The sequence below is a fragment of the Ixodes scapularis genome, unplaced genomic scaffold (genome assembly GCF_016920785.2).
Source record: "Ixodes scapularis isolate PalLabHiFi unplaced genomic scaffold, ASM1692078v2 PGA_scaffold13__105_contigs__length_92229423, whole genome shotgun sequence".
Taxonomy (NCBI): domain Eukaryota; kingdom Metazoa; phylum Arthropoda; class Arachnida; order Ixodida; family Ixodidae; genus Ixodes; species Ixodes scapularis.
In genome coordinates this window covers 20868040-20890981 of record NW_024609839.1, presented here as the reverse complement: position 1 = coordinate 20890981, position 22942 = coordinate 20868040, and the positions used below count along the sequence as shown (strand labels likewise).

Here is a 22942-nt window from a genome sequence, read left to right as displayed (position 1 = left end):
TCAAATATGTAAATCCGTATTTTATTTCACACCTTTGATTAGCAAATACAAAAGGAAATGTGTCCAGAGAGTCTAAATGAGCCTTGAAGTATTAACATTATATCAGTTTACTTTTTTTTTCATATTACATTAAGCACACGGGTCAAGAAGGCATTCTCGAGTAACTTAACATGGCCCCACTTTTTCTAGTACAAAACGACGTATGCTTCATAAAGAACATCTACATGCTTGGGAAAAAATTAAGTTACCTAAAGGACTCTCCTGTTCCCCACAAAAGTCAGAGTTATTACTGTATACACCTACGTGCAGAGGTAGAAAAACTTCCTCCATACCCCCTCAAATCACGCTCAGAGCTAACGGATTGGACATTCCAATAGTATCGAGCATCAGGATCCTTGGACTTAGAATACAGACCAATGGACACAACAATGAAGCGATAAAGGCGCTGGACTCACACGTGCACCAAACGACAAGACTCGTTTCGCGCATCGCCAACAGACATCACGGCATGAAAGAAGCTAATCTACTCAGACTGGTACAGGCTTTCGTTATAAGCAGAATAGTCTACGCTATTCCATTCCTGCAACTAAAGAATGATGAACGTTCCAAAATTAACCTCATGATCAAGAGAGCCTATAAGCAGGCTGTACACCTCCCAATTACCACCGCGAACGAAAAGTTTGAGGCTCTAGGAATACACAACACTCTTGACGAGCTCATAGAAGCCCAAAGAATTGCCCAGCTGGAGAGACTCTCACAGTCCCCGACGGGGCAACATATTCTCCAATCACTCGGGATTACATACAGCACCCAATTCGGACCAAAGCTGGACATTCCCATAGAGCTCAGAAAAGACATACACGTCCCACCATTACCTAAAAACACCCACCCTCTGTACAACCAAGAACGCAGAAAGGAAAGAGCCAGAGCCTTACAAAAGCGCTTTGCAAATTCTAAAGACGTGGCCTATGTAGACGCGGCCGAGTATCGTGATCGAGACGCCATGGTAGTGGCTGTACTTGATCAACAAAATCAAACCATCGCTGCAAGCTCAGTCATTACAACCTCGCCGGAGGTCGGGGAGGAAGTCGCAATCGCCTTGGCATACGCTTCATCCTCAGCCAAATTCATAGTCAGCGACTCAAAGTCAGCTATACGAAACTTCGCGAAAGGGCGCATTTCGCCCGAAGCCCTCAAAATTTTAGTCCAGGCACCCGAAACCCGGCGCAGATGAACACAACTCGTTTGGGCACCGGCGCACTCCTGTCTCCCGGGAAACGAAGCTGCTCACAATGCGGCCCGAGAATTAACCATCCGCGGCCGCAAGACAACCTTTCACGATGAGCAGCTCGAATTCCTTCGTCGTTCAGGTAGGGACCGGATAGTGTCCTATAAGGAGGTCCTGCAATACTACAGACAGGGCAGGGGGCATTACCCCGCCGCTCACAAAAATTTAGATAAAAAGCAATCAGTTACTTGGCGCCTTTTACAAACGCACACATTCCCAAACCCAGTGACATATAGTCATCTGTATCCAGGGCTATATACAGCAGATTGTAAATTATGCGCAGGTAGGGCCGATCTTCACCACATCATGTGGGCGTGTCCCCTGATAAGCACCCAAAAGCGCACCAGCTCATTACCTCCTCTTCCCATTACCACCTTAGAGCAGTGGGAGACTACACTGCTTAGCTCAGACCCGGATCTCCAACTTTGGGTCGTCCAGATGGCCGAAGACGCCGCCAAAGCCCAAGGCCTGGCCGCCGCCTGAGGAAGAAGAGGACGGGCACTCCCACTCCCCTCCTCTCTAAACCCCATCTTGGACAAAATAAAGTTTACTACTACTACTACTACTACCTTACTTAAAAGCAAAATTGGAATGAAAAAAGTTTCAAACAGTCGGTATAGGCCACAGATATCACAAAATACACTTTAAATGAAAAATAATTTAATTAGAGCAATATGTACGGGGCAAGGTCCATTTTAGTTTGATTTCATCTGTAGCCACTATTCGAAGGAAAATGTCAAACTAATAGTAACCCTTTTTGCAGTCTCCCATTTGTTTGGAAGGAGAAAGACTCCTCAGCTGTTTACGTAATCTTTGTAGTGTCTAGTCCCATGAACGACACGTCTTTCTAGAGAGTATTATCTGTGCGACATTCTTCAAATGGTGGCTACTTTTGAGAGTGACTATTTGACAAATTGATGCAAACTAAAATCAGTCTCGAACCGTAAATATTACTTCAATTCAGTTGCTTTCTCTCCAATAATAACTTTTGACATATATGTCCTATCCAGACGGTTTAAAAAGGTTTTCTTTGGCATTACAGTGACTTCTGAAGATGAAGTAAATTTAATGTACACATACAAAGAATACATCAAAAGAAGTATATACATCTGAAATTCCTCTTTGCTAAGACAGAATTAACAAACAAAACTTCAACAATGGTAGCGTCAAGAATCACAGAGTGAATAGAATTAAACTATCTAAAGTAGGATATAAAAACAAAATCATGTCTACCTTCATTCACGAAAATGAACAAAAGACACTAACTGTCACATTATTAAAACCAAGAGCTGTTCACTAAACAATGCATGTACATGGAAACACTTCAAATAAACATATCAAATCAGGAGACATCAAACTGGTAATTGGGATAGAATAATGCTTGCAGGATAGGTACAGTCTGGGAAAAAAGTTTCCACACTACGGGAGCTGTGGCCGATTTACATTGCTGCACCCTCCGATGACTCGGCACCTGGCGTTGAGACCGGTGCTTGGCTCTGTGCATTCTTCCATACTCGCAGGGATGCCGATTTCCTCGCTTACGGCTCCCGTGCCTCGATTGTTGGTAAAATGCCGCGTGGGCGCTGCTGCTACATCCTTTACTGTTTATCAGTTCAGGTAAGGGAACATTAAATGTAAAAATAAAGTTTATCATAATAAGCAATAACATTCAGACGGCGTTCAGGAAGGCATGCTATCACTGGCAATGGATACTAGTTGGGTTGAGTGAAAAGAGCTGGCGAAAAAGGCACGCCACCGTAAAAGCTGGTAAGATCTGCGAATCCTTCCTCCGGTGATTCACGGGTACCTCTTACCACTGCTGCTTCTGAAGCAGCATCATGTGACAGGTTGTCAACAATCGGAGCGCGGGAGTTGCAGACGAGGAAACCGGCATCCCTGCAAGCATCGCAGGATGCACATGCGCTAAGCGCCGGTCTCGACGCCAGGTGCCGAGTCATCAGAGGGCGCAGCAATGCAAATCTGCCACAGCTCCTGTGGTCCGGAAACTTTTGTTTCCAACTGTACATGCCAAAGAAAAGCGGCGTAATACACATTTTTTTTCACATATGGCAGAATTAAAAAAAAAGGTGTTCTAGGTTTAACTGATGTGTGCAGGGGTAAACTTTCAATATTCCCATTTATCTCTATCCTTGTTCATATTGCATCTTCCGTAGAGACCCCCTAACATAGGCATGGGCGAACAGTGCTCTGAACTGAAAGGTTTGCATTTTTTGTAGCTCTAACAGCACAATTGCATTCCTACTCCTAAAGGCTGGTTCACACTTTTGCAATTGAGTACGACCGAGAGAGACAAGACCGGTTTTAATCCTCTTGCAACTTCTTAGTACCAGCTCCGCAGCAGCGCGCCTGGTCCCAAGAAGTCGCAAGAGGATTAAAAACCGGTCTTGTCTCTCTCAGTCGTACTCGGTTGCAAGAGTGTGAACAAGCCTTAACTCACAAAAAGCTGTTTTAAATCCCCGCCTCTGCTCAATTCAAATGTCCAAACGCCTCATCCTCTTGCGCACATATTGGATTTTTTGCGGCAGAATAGTTGACATGTTCTTGAGGGCGTGTGTCACAGATATTCCTGTTCGGGATCCCCAGTATGTCACTGTCTCTGTAAGACAGCAGAAAGCAAAGTGTATTACGCACAGATCACACATACAAAAAATATGTGCAAACTTACCAATCACCAGGGCCACTTTTTCAGGGGTCATCTCCTTCCTTGCAGTGGCACCAGACTTGTAATAGTCTTTTGGGGCTAATTTACCCCCATAGGTTCGCTCGGCCAGCCCCTGACGACCCCAAATTGCTTGTGATATGTCCTTTGCTACTAGCGCTGGCTTCGTCTGCCCCAAGGCTTTCTTTGCTTGCTTGCTGCCAACCGTCAGGCCCCTTTTCAAGTGGAACTACAGAAGTAGTAGAAATATCATTTAGAAGCGACCTTGAATACATGTTAATTATGTGCTTACCCTGCCACCACCGATGTCAGTAAAAGGAGCATGACCCGCAGCCTGAGGGTCATCCACTGAGGAGAGGCCAAGATTTTATAAGTTAGCCAAAATATTGAAAAGAGCACTAAAACAACACTGGTGCCTAGTCAACTTGGCTACTTTACCTGTGGCTGATGGGGATCCCGAGGTGGCTCTTTGGAAGCTCCTGGGCTGGTCATCTGTTGGGAGGATACTTGGGGGATCCCTTGGGGGCGAATCTAGCTGCTCAGTGTTGGGCACTTCTGGGGGTCCTCTGGCCAAGCTTGCTGGAAGATTGGGAGGTGTTGCTCGTGCTCTCTGCACACTTGTCTCCGGGACGTGTCGATGTGGTATGCAGCCTGAAACATATGTGCCCCTCAAGTATTGAACTTTAAATGTAACACTAGGTAAAGTTGTGGATAGGTTATCCATTGTAAGTCATTTTCTTATCAATACTTTTGCAAGTTGAGTCAAGAATGCTCAGCATATCATAGCATACATGTGCTGGACAGGCCTCAGAATTCTGTGTGAGCAACAGGCCAATTATGACATATAAAACATGACTGTCACATTAGACTGCTACACTATAAATTATTGTCCAAATTTACCACTGTTTAATCTTGGAATCCATGGATCTTCTTGCTGGGAATCTATAAACAAAAACAAAAGTATGACCTACAGGCTACAATCCATCATAGTTAATACATATTACCAAATACCCTTACAACTTTACTAAAGCTACGGAATACTCAGGTCATAACATTAACTGCAGATAACTCAAAACGGCCAGCGAGATCCATATGTACACACTGGTGCCCTAATAATTAAGGCTGACAATGGGAAGCAGACTGACTTTTGAAAGATGGGGCCATTTAGATGTTACTTTCTTTACCTTTATACTAAGGAGTGTTTTTCTGTGCTGAAACCTGTAGGTGGAAATGGCAAAAATTCCCACTGGCAAGAAATTTTTTAGCCAACACCTCGCATCTAGTAGTTTATAAAAAAATATTCCATCAGTTCAGTTCTGTTTAAGTTAATAAAAACATGTCAGTATAAGCTCATGGACTCCTTACCTGGACGAACTGCCTGCACTTCTGGCAGCTGAATAGGCCTTCTTGACTCCACCCTATTGAAAATTCCATCAACCAACGTAATTTGGGACACTGACTGCCAGTCAGCAGCCTTGGTGGAACGTGATGGACCATCAGACGTCATCTGATGGTCCATCAGATGACGTCTGACTGCCACTGCCAAGGGAATTTCATCAACAAGGGCAGCACTTATATAAGAGTAAAGCTATACGCACTCATAAATATCGCCAAATGCCTCGATAAAACAAAATGTTCGAGAAAAAAAAAAAAAGCAGCACCATTGCGCATCGAACCCGCGACCAAATGCGTACAAATCGGACACCTTAACCGCTATGCTACACCACCGTTAGAGAAACACGATTTGACTATTCGTTTTATACGAAATGCTTTGGCTGCAAATGCGGTTAAGCCGTCAGCATGTTATGCAAAGCACTCGTACATCACTCGCCGTACTTCAGTTGTACTCACCTGCCATGTAGAGTACTTTCGCGTCGTAGAACGATCCTTTTGTTCGCGCATCACCGGCCCAGTAGACCTGGTACACCGTGTCGTCTTCAACTACACCGCTTAAGTCCCTTACATCGTCGGAACTCACAACAGGCTGGGTCTTGTCGAGTAGAAATTCTACTAAAACATAAGACATTGTAGAACCCGTGCAGGATCGACAGGTTGGAGCAAGCGGGCAAACAAAACGAGTCGAGAGCGATCGTTCATGAAAACTCGGCGAAGCCTCTATGGGCGAAGCGAAGTGCGAAGTGTCGTGTTCGGCGCTTCGGCGGGCTTCTGATCAAGGTTGTCGGTCGGTTGCGTGTCATATCTCTAACGTCAGCGGTTTTATGGGCTCACGTCCCAAAATCGTTTTCTCGTGCATAGACTACTTTTCGTTTTCATAGACTTGACGAAATAGTGGTATCCGAACGAACTTTACGTCCTTTGACCGTTCGTCTGTCTGCACGTCAAAGCTTTCTGACGTACAGACAGAGACAATCGATGTACAGTCAGAATCACCACCAAGACATCCTGATGGCATTTCGCGGCGGCCGACTGCCACCAGGAAACCATCAGAAAGCCGACAAGCGGGGTCTGACTGGAGTTTGACTGTCGGTCAGAGTAACTTGCTGGCCAATCAGACATGCTTGACGTACAGTCAGGCACAGTCAGCGGTCCACTAGAAAACATTGACTGCCAAGCAGGGTTACATTGATGGATTTTTCCTTCGGGCAGTTTCTCCTCAACTGAACAAATGAAAAACACTGTCTTAGTTTGGAAACCTCTATCGTAATGCAAACCAACATGAAAACCTTAAACCTCAGGGAAAAAAATAATATTTCGATTAAGCATTATACACCAATTTCAACCAAGCAAATCATTGAAAATTGCACCTATATATTTAAAGGGCAACTCCGCTCAATTCCGCAATTCCGAAGATTTGGGGATAATGATTGATTTCGAATTAAAAAGCCCTAGTAAAACACACTACGTCGTTTGCTCCGCGAAAAATGGGATATATATTTTAAATCTGATTTTAAACACGAGCGGAAATCGAAACCGAAACTTCGGCTCCGCCCGGCAACATTGGCCTAGGGTCGCCAAGTACATGGCCATCACGTGATACGAGATGTCACGTGATCCTCGGCCCAACGACGGGCGGGATTGGGGCGGGCGTGTGGCAGGCGCGAGTGTCGTCTGCACCGCACTCTTCGCCACGTTTTGGTGCCTACGGCATTCGACGACGTCTGCACAACTGCGGCATAAGTGTGCGCGCACGTGGTGTCCGTAGTGTGGACGAAACTCCGAGAGACAATCACGATCGGTGAGACGACGACGGCGGTTGTGACGCGGAAGACGGCGGTAACGGCGGGACCACGGGGGGCGGCCGGACGGCTCCCAAGAAACGCGCTGCGCAGGCGCGGTACGCCAATCACGTGGACACTGCTGAGCGCCGAGAGGCAACGTTGCTGACGTCATGCGCTACGCTCGCCCGGAGAAGTGAAAACAAGCAAAAGGGGGCCATGTAGATGGCTTTTAGCTCAATGTTGGCTCCGCCCATGCCGTAGCCTTGACTGCGCTGTTGGTTGCGCCTGAATTCGCCCGCTCAAGTCAGCCGATTTCGGCAACTTGGCGAGTTGCAAAGTTTGCCGGACCGTTTAAGAAACATTTAGACAGAACTGCGTCGTAAGATTTCATGTGTGGTCTTCCTAGGCGATACTGAAGAGGACTGCATTGTTTTTTCAAAACCAAAAATGAAGCGGAGTTGCCCTTTAAGGAGAGATTAGTTCAGAAATGTGACAGCTCATCAAATGCATAGGATGCCAACGTCAAAAAAGTAAGCCATCAAAAAGAGATTAACTATTCTCTGTTTGTATGAAACAACACGGGCATGCAGTCTCCAAAAATACACTGAATAGAATCACAGGCTTCTATGCAAACAGCTGAATGAATGAAGACATACTTACTGGCTGTCAGCTTGCTAGCGATAGTCCCATTCATAGATTCTATGATGTTGGCGAGTTGGGCCTTCTCTTTGATGGCTTCCTCACAGCGGTGGCGCCAGTACCTCGCCTCGCTTCTGGCACGCTTCAGCTCTGACGCACAAACGACATAGTCATCACTGTCGCTGTCCGATTCAGTTGCAGGACGACGTCGTTTTGTAGAGACCTGGGCAGTAAAAAAATTTAGACCATTGTGCACACAAAATATCAAAATCTTGTGTTAAATGCATATTTATGGACCACATACCCGGACGGCACAGGCGGCTTCATTTTTTTTCGTAGAGTTTTCCAGATGCTCTTGAAGGATGCTCTGATAGGCAGAGCTCTTAGATGCCAACTGGTGCACTTTCTGCCTTTTCTTCTCCTGTAAAAAGTTACGACAGTCCTGAAAGACTATGAAGTTGCACTAAGTACAAATGAGTGCAACATACCTGTTTGGATGTTTGCTTCTGAGAAGCAGGTGCCTCATGCTCACTTCCTTCTCCAGTTTCAAGATCTGAAGGGTGGATTACGGCCTTGCGCACCCTTCTGGATGCCCTCTTCGCTTGCAGTTCTTCTTCGGAATCTGTGTTACAACAAAAAAAAATTACTTAAAATAGTACATCAAATATTTATACAACAGAGTTTGGCACTCATTAGGTCGCAATTTTGAGATATATGAATGTAAGAACTTTGATATCCAATGCTACCCGTAATGTCTTTTGACTAGTAATTGTTATCTCTATATACTGCGCGAGTATGAATAAGTTGTCATCTAGTCGTCTATTGGTGCTGTTGCCAGCAAAAATGATTGACACATTTTGCTTGTTCTTTCTCTCCCTGCTATTTTGGGGTAAGCGTCACACTATTACCACGCGACGAAGCGAGTGTGACGCAAAATTACGCATTTACCTAGTGTTGGACAGTGAATTCCTCGCATAACGATTGTGTGTACACTGGCAACTGAAATAAAAGGCTGTCATCAAAACCACCAAAACTTGAGCCATATAAATACTATTAAAACACTTAATCCCCGTTTAACGTAGTTTTGCTCTTGCACAGTTTGCGGTGCTGGTCTTTCCACGTGCAGTGGGCTCAAACCTTCTGACGAACAGCACGCGGATTTCGAAAGGGGCTCTTCACTCGTCCAGTGAGAAAATACGGATTACGTGCGCATAGTCGTTGCGAGCAGTGTACATGTGACTGACATATTTGATATTTCCCATCAGTGGCTGCCTAATCAAATTGAATGACCGCGACCACCACGCAGACACGTTTCTCTTGAAGTCGCGCGTCCGCGCGTATTTTATGAATACGATCACGCCCTCCTAATTTTATGTATTATTTATTTGTAATAATTAAGTCTCCAATTACTTACTTGCCAGAAGCAACACTTGCGAAGGATACGATCCAGTGTTCTCGGAGTTTTCATTGTCCTCCCAGAACGTCGTGTATACTCCGTTCTTATCGAAGTCATTTTCGTTCACCGGATGAAAGTCCTTAATGCACCGCACCGGAACCACGTACCCCTTCTGATCAAATTCTTTTAAAAAACGAACTAGCGCGAACATCGTTTCGATGATGTAATAGGAATTCGCGATTAACTAATCTCCACCACAAAAATGTTCTGAAATCTGCATCCGGAATGCCGACGCTGTGGTGGCTGTGGATCGGATTGGAATCGGACCGATGATTAGGCTTGAAAAATTATGACCACATAATCTACATTTAAAGAAACGTACTATTACAACTAGATCAAAGACAACAGAGATTTTTACTTGAAATGTTTGGCAATTATAAAGCATTTGTAAACGAAGTAAACGCAAGTTTCCCCCTTAACCAGTTACAGAGGCAATAACCAACGAAATCCAATCCCAATCCAAAGAACTGGACAACTAGCCAGACAAAGCCAACAAAGCCACATTTGGTTCACGGCGAACGTGATTTGGTTAAACTTCGGAAAATTAACGCTGTTTTTCAGTTTAGTTGGGGCTGCTGGGCCAGAGTGACTGCCTGTGGCTAACCGGGCCGATCTAGGCTTCTGTGGACTGGACCGTGATCGTTTTGTGTTGTTTCTCGACTGGAACATGCTGTGAACGTACGACGATGAGCCTGAGCAAATTCAGAACTCGTAAGCAATATCTTGAGCCCGACGCATGGGATGAACCGTTACCAAGATCAACAGAACATGAGATAAGAAAAAGGGTGCTCGTGTCGCCAAGTGTTCCCTGTCCACGCCATAATTCGGGGTGTCCAAACCCTGCGACTGCTTCGACTACTCGTGGAGCATCGGACAGCAGCTGCGGAGATGAACCAAACAACCACTCGAGATCTGAAGGGAGTGGTCCGTCGCCCGTAGTTATAGACGATGATCCAGGAGATCACTCGGCTGCTGAAGACAGCGGTTCGGAGCCCTACCATGAAGACGAACATCACTCTTCAACCGATACTCATCCAGGCACCAGTTCTGCCAGCTCCCCGTTCTTGCTGGAGTTTGTGACCCCTCTTCGAGATGGAAGCTCCATGTCTGTAGGAGACGTCCTTGTCCTCATCATAGACATAGCGATAAAGCATGACTTGGAATGGACGGCCATAGAGGACCTCCTAAAGTTTGGAAATATTCTGTTGGGAAAGAATGTTCTTCCAGAGAGCAAATACTTGTTCAGGAAGTTTTCTGGAGCTTCACCGGAAGAGATGCAGTTCCACTTCTACTGCCCTACTTGTGATCAACTGCTGACGAAAACTGGAGGAAAGCTACCAGAGCGCAACAACATATCGAGCACGTGTTCGACATGCGGAAAGCATTACGTTGGTCGCCAGTTAATGGCAAACGGGAACTTTTTTGTTAGCTTGCCGCTGGATAAGCAATTCACCTCTCTCCTTGGGGACACTACTGTGAGAGAGCAGCTCTTGGAGTCATTGAGCCGCACAAAGGCACCAGAAAACACTGGTGTATCGGACATCACCGACGGCTCTTTCTACAAGCAACAGCGAGAGAAGCTCAACTGCAGAAAACAGGACCTGACGCTGACCATGAGTGCAGACGGGAGTCCGATGTTTAAGTCGTTAAACTACTCCATCTGGCCCGTGCACTTCACCCTGAACGAGCTGCCACCACACCTGCGCTGGCGCAGCGTCATTTGTTCTCTCCTGTAATACGGTACGAAGCACCCAAATATGACGCTGCTCCTTCAAACGTTCGCCGACCAGATGAGGGAGCTCTCCAGGGATGGGATATCCTGGAATGCAGGTGGCCAAGATATACATTCAAAGGTATGTTTCTATATATATGCTCTTGACACAGTCTTATATTTTATTTCTTTGCATTAAATTTTGAGTAGCCTTCGCCCGAAGGCTTGCGGCTATGCATTTATGCCAGGAGTTACTTTTTATTCCTTTTGTATAGCCTCTGGTTGAAAAAAAATGAAGCCCTAACTTCTTCAATGCAATAGACATCTGATATGGAACTACATCAATACATCTTTAACTGAATTGGAGGAAAATCGCAAAGACCTTAGTACCTACCTCACCAGTTCAGCTACTTCTTGTTTAAATTAGTTTCTAATAGCACTTATAAAATGTATTACATTGTTATGAAGTTATTAGAAAGCAATTTCCATGGAACTATAAAATTCACTGAGCTATATTCTTTGGTGTCTCTTACTTTTTTAGGTCTACTGCATAACCAGTGTCGCAGACGCCCCAGCGAGGGCCTCTATGCAGAACATGGTGCAGTTCAACGGGTACAATGGCTGTGCTTGGTGCTTACACCCTGGAGTTTTCGTCGAAGGTACAGTCAAATAAGTTTATTCTTTGAAGGACCATTCTCAGTTGCTAGGCAAAGCACTAATGTTCATGGTTCACTGTGCAGGCAGCGTGAAGTACCCGGTGACAGTAGCTGTTGATGACAGGACAGAGGCTTCTATGTTGTCTGATATGACAAGTGCAGCAGCGACAAGCCACGCCGTCAACGGGTTTAAGGGGCCATCGCCTCTCATCAATGTTCCGGGATTCGACATAGTTTGGAGTTTTCGGCCCGATTATATGCACTGTGTCCTCCTTGGTGTTGTGCGTCAGGTCACCGAAATCTGGTTCTCGAACGTCGGCGAGGACCATTACATAGGGGCCCCTAGGACTTTGGCTGTGGTGGACCAGCGGCTCCAAGGTCAGAGGCCGCACCTGTGCTTCAATCGTCCACCACGGTCGATTAAGCTAAGGAAGTATTGGAAGGCGTCAGAATGGGAGGCATGGCTGCTTTATTACTGCCTGCCGTGCCTGAGGGATATCCTTCCAGAAGAGCTTCTCGAGCATTTTGCGCTCCTTGTTTCTGGACTTTACCTCTTGCTGCAGAACCATGTCACGCTGGAAGACGTCGATACAAGCACTACCAAGATCACAAAGTTTGTCGTGCTGATGCAATATCATTTTGGAGAAGCACAGATGACATCCAACGTTCACACGTTGCTGCACCTGCCAAAAAGTGTATTGCTGCACGGCCCACTCTGGTCACTATCGTGCTTCGAGTTTGAGAACAACATGGGGCACCTGCTCAAGCTGGTGTCCTCTTCGAATGGAATTCCGTTCCAAATCCTATCCCGCATTCTGTTGAGGAACAACTATCATCAGTTGCGATCCATGGCGTCCGAAGAGGTGAGGAAGCAGTGCTCCCAAAAAATGCCTGACAGGGAAACAGAGATCAGGCTACTTGGGAAACCTCAACCAGCCTCTCAAGACGTGACAGACTTTGTACTGGAGCACCTGACAGGAGTGGACAAAATCGAGGAGTACCATCGTGTGTCTGTGGGTGGATGCACCATCCACAGTGAACAGTACAAGCCTCTATCGAAACGGGACTCCACTGGTATAAAGCTAGGAGACGTCTATGCGAAGGTGGCGAATATAGTGCGTGTTTGCATGTTTGGTGGGAGCTTGGAGCTTTTCGTTATCTCCCATGTGTACCAGGTCGAAGCAATGGGAGAGGTCGATCACCTAAAAGTCGCACACAAGACTGCTCAGAAGAGCTTGCATCCACTGTCCCAAGCCGTTCGCCCATGCATGTACCTGCAGATTGATGACACAGAGATTTTTGCAGAATTGTGCAACCGCTATGGTTCATTTTAAACAACCTTCAGGTAGTCTCCCAAATTACTTCTTTCCGATCTCGACTTTTTCAGGTTATCCTTGACTATTTTGATAAAATGCCCTGACCATTTCTTTGGTCAAAGAAGATTTTTGACCAGCCTTTTGGCATGACAAACCAATAGCCGCTAACCTTCTTGTGCTTGTGGCTCTTTCCTTTTAATCAGGCAGTGGCATTTCAGGCAACGCTACTTGGCACTGCCATGCCGATACATGACAATCTGGTTTCATTGCACACCGCCACGCCACTTTCACTGGTAGTTTCCCTCCCATTAGCTAGCTCTTTGGGGGTTTCCCCGATATTTCCCTGGCTTTTCTTGATGATCCAATGTTCCCTGACAATCTCGGCTTTTCCAGGTTGGTAGACACCCTGACCCTGCTATGTCGGGGTAACAGGTGATTTCATATAGAGAGGTACCATTGAACATCCCTTCTTTATTTGTTTCATGGAAAGTAAACTTCAACTGTAGTAAGCAACGTCTGCCCGCATTTTCAACCTGCGCATGAAACTGTGTCCACCAACCTAAAAAATTGTAATTAGGGAATTTCAGATCACCTGGTAAAGTCAAAGAATTACCGGATTTCGTTGGCTAAATCAGGGAAAATGACCAGTGCAAGTGGCACGGCAGTGCAGAAAGAGACGCAGCAGTCGTGCGTCGGCATGGCCGTGCTGAATATTGCCAGACATGTGATCCACCAAGCAAAGAAACAGTCAGAAACTTTTATCGAAATGGTCACGAAAAGCCTAAAAAGTCTGGCTTTTTTAAAGTAAGTGCGAAGAGTAACGTGATTTCAACATGATCAGGAGCAGCACAAATGTAATCAACTGCCTCCTACAGTGCTTAATGTGCCAAAATAAATAGATTGAACAGAGATATATTAGGAATAATTTGGCAGTCCTGCACACTCAGGTTCATATGCTACACAATCACGTTTTAAACAAAATATCTAGTTGTACAAAGAGCATTCTCCAACTCACAAATATTTGTATCACCAACAACAACCTCCAAATTTCAATCTTTTATGAACGATCTTTGTAAGTTGCTATTTTTTTACTTTGTCTGCATTCTTTTTTTTGTAGATAGGGTTGGTTTATTTTGTTCTATATGAGATGCCCCCTCATTGTTACATTGTTCCTCTTGTTAACCTTAAATTGTATATATGGTAGTAATTATGCTGAAAATTGTCCTGGCAGAAGTGAAACAAAGATATACCATTCAACAAACGAGCAATGTGTTTGTTGTCATTTTCGGAATCATCTGTTTAGTTGACAAACAGAAGTTTTACTATCTCGCCAACTTGAAGTAAATATATATTCTGAACTTTGAAACCATTCATTTGTTGTCATTTTTTGAGTCATTACAAAGGTTTACTTGACAAACTGAGAAGGTGTACTATTTTGCAAGTCTGGTAAATCGCAAAGATTTGCCAAGTTTGCCTTCGGTTAATCACTGTCGTAAAGGCAGAATTGGTAGTGGGGAGAATCCGTGAAGTGCAGTGTGCCATGTTCTCCGGTGCTCATCTGATGATAGGAGTCTTTTCGCTCCTTCCATTGGCAATACCAAACAAACCTCTTGCGTCATGCAGAGAGCCTTTCTTGCTTGTTGTTAGTAGCTATAACTCCCCAAAAAATATGAATTCCAGACTTTTCTGTGTTGCCAAATTCACTGAGGTTGGGCTTAGCATAAACTTGGAAGCAGTCAGGAAACAATTTCAGGGCTCCTTTTAAAGACTGCCAGAATGCCCACCTCCAGCATGTGCTCGTTTCCTTCACCGGACGTAGGGTGGGGAGGTGCACCTGCATGCTTGTCGTGAAGTTCAGAAATGTCGTGCAAGAGGTGGAACTTTTTGAGCAGTGTTAACCTTTCACCGACTAGAGTAGCTCGAAGTGTACAAGGGATGACCAATGTGTCTACCAAGTGGGACCACTTCAAGAACCACTTGTATCCAAGTGGTCACAACTGAACCTCAAGTGGGACCAGTGCAAGGACCACTTGCATCTAAGTGGTCACAACTGGACATCAAGTGGGACCACTTGCATCCAAGTGGCCACAACTGGGCATCAAGTGGGACCACTTCAAGGACCACTTGCATCCAAGTGGTCACAACTGGACATCAAGTGGAACCACTTTAAATCAACTGGGACCACTTGAAATCCCACTTCATATTTTCACCTGGGAAATCTAAAAACTGCAAAACTCCTCTGTCTGGCCCTTCAACAGTAAAGGTAAGTTCCGGTGCTGAGCCTCTCACCACACTCTCTATTGCTCCCGTATCCTTCCCATGAAAGCTCATGACCACAATGTCATCAACATACCTTCTCACTAAAACTTCACCCGACCCCCAAACTGCCAGCCTTTCCGAGATCACGTTATCCAAAGAGTTTAAATAAATTTCTGCCAAAATAGGTGCCACCGCAGTCCCAATACACACACCCTTCTTTTGAATCCACATGCGTTCCTTGAACTCCACTACCGTGGCTTTAAGATAAAGATCCAGGATCGCTAAAAAACTATCTACCGAAATCCCCGTACCTGATTGAAATTTTACCAAATTACGCTCCAAAGCCTCTCTAACCCTACTCATCAACAGCTGTTTTTCAAGAGAATAGTACAGATCTTTAATGTCCACCGAGATCAACGAGCATTGCCTCCCATGGTGAGCATCTAAAATCTGAACAAAATTGTCGGAGTTTCTTAACGAAAGACTGTTTTTCAATCTAGCGAAGTCTAAACCTTTTTGAAGAAACTTCGAAACCATGCTTTGCCACGTTCCGTTCTCAATAATAACCGTGGGGAACTGCATTTCCGGCTTGTGGTCCTTTAAGAAGAATTTTAAACTTAAAGTGCTTCTCGGCTGATTCAGGACTTTCCTGGCTGAGGTCTCTAAACCCTCGTCTTTAAGTGTAAATGAGATGTCCTTCATTAATTTTCCCAACTTGCCTTGCCATGCCATGAATACCGAGTCCAATGCCTCTGTTGACTTTTTTTCAAAAACCGCCAATGGAAGGACGGCAAACATACCGCTCTTATCGGTCTGTAACAATTCCAGTGATCTAGATTTAAAGTCCTTTCTTACTTCCGTGATAGCCTGAAAATTCCTCCTGTCTTTTTTATACGAATCATCCACAACTCTTTCCATTCTACTGACCGCGTAGTCCACAGAAGCATCCCTTTCGTCTAACCCTACTTTTTTAGCAATTGTCTGGATCGCGGAAAAAACATCTACTCTCGACGGTTTTACATTTACACAAAACTTCGGTCCTCCTCTCAACAATTCCTCCGTCCTCTCTGTAAGTGCGACTTTACAAGGATTCACCATACCGCACCTCCGAGCCCCAGCGGATTGGTCACCATTCACAAAACTACAACTATTTCCAAACCCAACATTCGACCTTTTTACAGCGTCCAACACTAATCTTCGTCGCACATACCAGTTTCGTTCAAAATGCTGTCTTCTTCCTGTGTCCCACAGTCTAAACCTCTGGTGGTTCCTGTAACTCTCTCCGAGTAGAATCGTCCAAAGCCGAACCGATGCCCTGTTCAGCTCAAGCACCCTGGCACTTGTGGCATCCCTGTACGCCTTGATGATCTTTTTGCAGCTCCAGGGGATCCGGGTCGGATCCCCTGAGCTGCAACACCCTCAAGGATTTCCCACTCCCATTTACATGTCATTTCAATCAGCTTTTTTGTAAACTAACCACCTTACTACAGCTCTCATCAATGTTTCTGGGTCTAAGCAAAGTCAAGGCCGAACCCAGGAAAAATGTTTGGCGGTCCAGGATGAATTTTGAAGCTCGCTCTCCTCCTCCTCTGGATATGGCCCTGATCCCAGGAACTTATTTACATACACGTCCCATAGTTTTTAATGGTTATCTCATGTGCAGTCCTTTCAGGGTTAGCCTGTACAGGGACAAGTCCATTTGCCCTCTGTACACCCCAGAGTTCGCGGGATTGTGAAAGGGACCGATAAATAAATTAACCCTTTGTTGCTTATGTTTGTCACTTTAAACAATGACTATTGTAACTCGCCAATAAAACTATCAACAAATGTTCAGAAAGCTGAACCCGCTTTTTGGACCACGCAGGTAACGAGGTGCCAACCCTGCTTTCTTCTCTTCTTTCTCATGGAAGTTCAATGAAATTTTAATACAATGCTTCCATTAATTTTAAAATACAAATTTAAGCGTGCACTTCGTGCACTTGTCCTGTTTCCTGGAACTCTGCAGAAATAATCAACACATGTAGATTGTTAGGCTGTTCCCTGGTCAAGTACAATACTTACAGGAAATCATCCTGCTGATGTAAAAGAGCGACCAACAGGCACTCGGTGCAACCGGTGCACCAGAGAACGCGCACCAGAGAACGCCGCACGCCGTCTATGGAAAGAACGGCGAAATCGTCTGTTACCCTGAATCCGTAGAGGAGCCAGAGCAACACCCTCTATAAACTAAGGCCCGATCACTTCCTGGGTGACGTCACGCACCCCGATCCACCGTCAGTTCCGTTGCCATATCAGTCATGCCCGGCTCTGCTGTTGGGTTCAACGTGCTATCTGCCACTGGGATCATTGTTCGTCTGTATATAGAAATGCAACGGTGCTGCCACTTTTTCTTGTATATGTCCGTGAACTTCGTTCTACAGAGCTCTAGTCTCGGCGCAATATCGGCGAAAAAAGAACAGAAAGGGGAAACGAAGCGGTCACGCTGGCTATGGCTAAGCCTCGTTACGCCTCTCCGGTGGTTAAAGGTAATCATTTTGAAGGTAATCATTTGACCGGTGACCAGCCCTGCACTTATTAAGGTTCCAAGTATTCAATATTCTCCTCGGCAGTCTGTCAAAGGGGAAACAGTGTTTTGAAGTTCTTGGATGATATCTCTTACTACAAGCATTAATACAGCTAATAATAATTCGGCGCAGTCGTTGAAACAATATCCATAAAAACGGCTCCTAGAAACAATTTTACTGCTTCCCTGCGTAGCACCACCCAGGATGAAGCGAGTGAAGCTGGTTTCTTCACTTTAAAATAGTTATTTTGCTTTTCTTTACCAGTTGACTATTTAATATGGTCATTAACGTCACCATATTAAAGTCACTACTCCCATTACGTACAATGGTGAGTATACGCATTCAGTGAACTAACATTTGCTAACACAATTGCACGCCAAAAATATCTGCTCACAGCACTTGCTGAAGCCTTCCAGTATCAGCGATTGTTGTGGTTGTGGTTCCCAAACCCCGTTTGTGATTGGTGCGCAAGAAATTCATCAGGTCTGTTCTTGATAGAAAAAAGGAAACAATAACGTAAACTGTACTGATTTATCAGTGCGGTGCTGCACAACTTAATTGACAAACTAATAAAATGTTGTGTTTAGGCACTTCAGTGTACTCCAAATCTGCTTGAAGTGAACTTCTGATAGGCGAGCTTTTCAATACTTTGGTAGTTTAAGTCAGACTACCAAAGTATTGCACTCAAAAGATACTTGGAGCGTAACACAACAGTATTTACGATTTCCAGGTATTTTAAGAGTATTCTGCGCATATTTTTCATCGCTGCATTTGTATTAGGGTTGGAGTATATTTTGCATGAAATAAATGCATATCTTAAAAAATCTGTGAAATGTATTTTGGGCCTACTAATTCACTATTTACATATTTCAGAACGCATGAAGGGAACTTCAAATGTAGTTAAAATAAAGGTATTTTTAAAATATTTTCAGAAATATATTTTAGTACTAAGTAAAAAAAAAAGTATATTTTTGGTCTATTTATTGTGTACTTACAATTATGAACTGTACTTCAAATAGGCTCAAATTAGAATGTGGTATATTTCAAACGTCTTCGTTTTCGCTGAGGGGCAGCATCAGTAACTTCAACTGTCTTTGTCCGCGAGGGTCTTCCTTGCGAAATCGTTTCGGGCAACGGCGTCCAGTTTGTTTCACACGAGTTCCAAGGATTTCTACACCAGCATGGAATTAAGCGTACCAAGGCATCTTTATATCACCCTCAAGCAAATGGCCAAGTGGAGCGGTTTAATCGCGTATTGAAGTCCTGTCTTCAGCTAGCCGTCGTACGAGGACGCCCTCTGCCGGATGCTGTCCGGGACTACCTGGAAGCTTACCGACGAACTCCCCACTCGGAAACAGGCCAAGCACCTTCCCAACTGCTTTATGGACGGACTCATAGGTCCAAGTTAGACATTCAAGGGATGCCAACCCCCGATGCTCCGGTTGTCTCTACAAGCCGGACTGATCTTCATGCGAGAGTGCGTAGTTACCAACAGAAAAAGAAGTCGTACTCGGACTCTCGAAGGACTGTCCGTTGGCCGAGGTTCGTCTCTGGCCAGACAGTCCGGATTTTTCGACCAGAACACAAGAATAAATTACGAACTAAGTATTTAACGCCACAAGTTATTCAAACTCAATTGGCCCCGGCCACTTACAAATTCGCTGACGGGCGAATATGGAACGCCGGCAAATTAACAAGAGCATTGATTCCATTAGAGCAGCAGGATGCAGATCTCGCCTGGAATGATGATGAAAACGAACCTGCTCCAATAAGACACCGTTCTCCGTTGGGCAACCATACTGTCACGGTTCCACCCGATCCTGTCTGCAGTCCAGCTGCAAGTAGAGCTAGTTGCAGCTCTGAACCTGCTGTGCCAGGTCCATCCTCGCAGGTGCCTTCGTCTAACTCCCAATTGAGCAGTCCTGTGTTCCCAAGTCTCGAGGTTCAAGATCCTCTTCAACCGTTCATCCCGATGGCGACCAGCAGCCCCGCTGTATCTAATCCTGGAACACCTTCCTCCATGCCTACACTTGAAGAGGGCGTGAACGGTAGCCATACTCACTTTTGCGTCCCGGAAGCAACAGTGACTACGCCAAATCTTCTTCTCGGTCGGCCAGTACGTCATAGAACACTTTCACTGCGACTGAAGGACTACGTACTTTCATTTTATGAAAACAGTAATCTGTTTTCTCCATCTGGCAATTACCATGTGCAATGAACTAAAGCGATTTCTTTCCTATTTTTTTTAGTGTAACTTCTGATGAACTGAACTGTTTGGAACTGTAATGGGACTTTCCACGTGGTTGTGCCTGAACTGAGCAGTGTTGTGCCCAGCTTAATGTAGCAACAATGCCTGTTTTTTTGTCGAGTATATCATAGACAATTTACTAAGTTAAAGTCTGAAGATGTATCTCCAACCAAAAATTGAAAGGCAACCCGACGTTTCAAAACTAACACGGTTTCTTCTTCAGGGGTGACTGAAGGCACGCGGACACACGGGAGCTGCTGCTGTGTCCGCGTGCCTTCAGTCACCCCTGAAAAAGAAACCGTGTTGGTTTTGAAACGTCGGGTTTCCTTTCAATTTTTGGTTGGAGATACATTTTCAGACTTTAACTCTCACCCAACCAGGCAGATATTTGTCGAATATGTTTACTTTCAAATTTACTAAGTGTGTCGTATTTGAATAGTTGGAATAGACTACTTCCTTAAATCCCTGCATGCAACACGGCGCGCGTTGCACTCTGGGAACTAGTTGGCAAGTGAGGAGAGTGGCATGGTTTCGGTTTCGATCGAAACGTCGACAAGAGATTATACACAGAGCGTGGACTATAAACGGCCGTTATCTCATGTTTTTGTGGTCTTGAGAGCGTCATTTGTTGTCTCTAAACTAACCTAGATGGCCAGACCTCGAAGCTTTAGCACAAACCCGAGACGTATAGCTTGTCTTGACGCATGCGTGTTGTATTTTTGTACTTGAGCCTTTCTGTTAGCGTTTCGAGGTATGTGGAGGAGCCAGTGCTGGAAATCTCGACGCTGCGAAGCTCGGGGATCTTGCTTGTGTACGAATCAACAAGCTCGAGTTTGTTGATTCGTACACGTACACAGCTCGATGTATGCATACGTATTGCTTGCTACAGCTGTAGCAAGCAATACGTATGAATACATCGAGCTTGCGCCTTTACATTAGTATTCTTCATCAGGGCCGTGTTCCAAAATTTACTCGATCTTAGTCCAGGGTAAGGGTTTTGTACCCTTGGCGTTCTAAAAGCTACCCGCGTCCAGCGTTTTTCAATATGTGCTGTCACGTACGTGATACGATCCGCCGGAGTAACTCGGATCCATTTGGGCAAGATTTTCAACACAGCCAGGAACTATGTTTGTTTCGTGCGTCCATAGACGAAATGTAACTTTTTGCAATAACAGTTTTTTTTTAATACGCCTGACTACGCGAGGTAAAACTTGGAGTCGCCATTGAAAAGCTCCATTTGAACACACTTCTTATCTCTTATCTGTACTGCCCCGCAACACTGGACGAAGAAGTGAAGTCCCCACCCGCTTGGCATCCCACTAATATTCAACATCGTCTATGCGCATAAAGTTATTGGCAATCATATGGGCACATTCGCACATACAAACCGTTTTAAAAAAGCAAAAGGCGAGCACTTTTGTGAAGAATGTCGCACCTTTCGCCGGAAGTGCGGCGGACGGGGATGAACCCCTATACGGTGCGCCAAATGAAGGAAATTATTCAAAGCGCATTTGACGGTTTGCTAATTGCCATAATATCTGTTAGGTGTTTGCTTTCTTCCTGACTGAGTATGCCGAGATAATTTCAGACGCACTGTTCAGGCACAGATCTTGGGCGTCAGTAAAAGCTCGTCCAAAAAGGCTTAGCGAGGAGTAGGGGACGCTTGTTAGGGCCTCTGTCGTAGCTAGCCAATCTCAGCGTTTGCGAAAACTTCATCTTCTATCAGTATAAAATTTGAGTGTGAGATATGTGATGACACGAGGAAGACATCATAGGAACTTTTGTGCAGTAGTGAGGTCGAATTTATTGCGTTTCCTTAAGGGAAAACACTGCTTCTTGAGCTTTATTTATGGTCCAATCCAAATGAAATTTATAAAGAATAATCATCTTCTCATTCTGATTACAAATATGTACTTTGTTTTAATATAGCTTGGTTAGTTTTGATAAAATTAACTATTTTATTTAAACATTTTATGGGCGAGATTCGAAAAAATTATGAAGACGAAACTCAAAAATAAATGTATCTCTGTAAACTTGAAGGTCTACAGAATCCAATAAGGTATACATGAAGGCTCCATGATTATTTATAACATTTTTACGGCCTTTCGAAATTTTCAGTTTATAAATGAATTTTTACAATCTAAGTTGGAGGTGCTAACAAAAAGTACTGATGCCTAGGTTGATGCAATTAGACCCCTTATTGGATACCTCACTTATACACCTACCAAAGAAAAAAGAATTAGGAAGATCGGTTGTGTACGGCTTTCGCGAAATAGCAAACTGCGCAAAAAGTTCATTTCGAGAAAACAGCAAAAAACGTTCACGGACAGATTTTTACTGCTACCCGCGGCGAACTCCACTCGGATGCAACATCCCCGCAGATCTTGCAACATCGCTTGAGTTTTACTGCAAGTCCATTCTCGCGATCGCATTTTATGAGTTCGACATCGCCGCAACAAGCTTTACACTTCGCAAGTTGAAGAAGCGAGTTCACTTTATTATTTTGGGGGTTTAATGGCGCGAGAGCTACGAGGCCATCTGCGCCAAAAGATAACAATCAGCATGCTTTGGTGAGAGTTTTACCAAAGTGCAACCTAGGATTTGGTAAAGCTATATTTGGTATAAAATGCCAATGCTAGTAAGAAAGTCTACTACCCTGCTAAAAGCGACCATGGGATTCTCCACCAGCAGGAGGGCCGGATGAAACGGGATTTGTTGTCGAAACAACTCAAGAAAATAAACACGATGCTTGGGCTCCAGAGCGGGACAGGACCACAAGATATGTAAGATTGTAAGAGTATCACCACACTGATCACAAATAGGAGGATCTTCCCCCCAAAGTAGGTACTTATGAGTGACAAAAGAATGCCCAATTCTCAGACGGCACAGCAAGGTTTCATAAAGACGACTCTTGCATGAAGAGCTTTCCCAGGCTCCAAGAACAGG

At 44.8% G+C, this 22942-nt stretch overlaps 3 protein-coding genes, 1 long non-coding RNA gene and 1 pseudogene across 4 annotated transcripts; 2 read left to right on the top strand and 3 right to left on the bottom strand.

The window, feature by feature from the left end:
* Positions 1 to 3780: 3780 nt before the first annotated feature.
* Positions 3781 to 4446, bottom strand: LOC115309010 (the record flags this gene model as incomplete). Its single annotated transcript, XM_040502587.2, has 4 exons — positions 3781 to 3905; positions 3975 to 4197; positions 4261 to 4316; positions 4407 to 4446. Coding segments are annotated over 4 exons (444 nt in total), but the record flags the coding sequence as incomplete, so codon positions are not given.
* Positions 4447 to 4460: 14 nt separating this feature from the next.
* Positions 4461 to 5376, bottom strand: LOC121835485. The gene is made up of 3 exons (XR_006077613.1): positions 5334 to 5376; positions 4869 to 4910; positions 4461 to 4619 (listed from the first exon to the last, which is right to left on the bottom strand). It is a non-coding gene; the product is annotated as an uncharacterized LOC121835485 (long non-coding RNA).
* A 4229-nt stretch (positions 5377 to 9605) lies between these two features.
* On the top strand, positions 9606 to 11626 carry LOC115308996 (annotated as a pseudogene).
* A 45-nt stretch (positions 11627 to 11671) lies between these two features.
* LOC120843452 lies at positions 11672 to 12943 on the top strand. Its single transcript, XM_040214840.1, has one exon. The coding sequence runs from the start codon at positions 11672 to 11674 to the stop codon at positions 12941 to 12943; it is 1272 nt and encodes a 423-aa protein (XP_040070774.1).
* Positions 12944 to 15148: 2205 nt separating this feature from the next.
* On the bottom strand, positions 15149 to 17483 carry LOC115328326 (the record flags this gene model as incomplete). Its single annotated transcript, XM_040214841.2, has 3 exons — positions 17447 to 17483; positions 17246 to 17339; positions 15149 to 16592 (listed from the first exon to the last, which is right to left on the bottom strand). Coding segments are annotated over exons 1-3 (1575 nt in total), but the record flags the coding sequence as incomplete, so codon positions are not given.
* Between the last annotated feature and the right edge of the window lie 5459 nt (positions 17484 to 22942).

Excerpts from the sequence above, each read along its gene's own strand:
- LOC120843452 (XM_040214840.1), top strand. The coding sequence starts at position 11,672 with ATGTTCATGGTTCACTGTGCAGGCAGCGTGAAGTACCCGGTGACAGTA.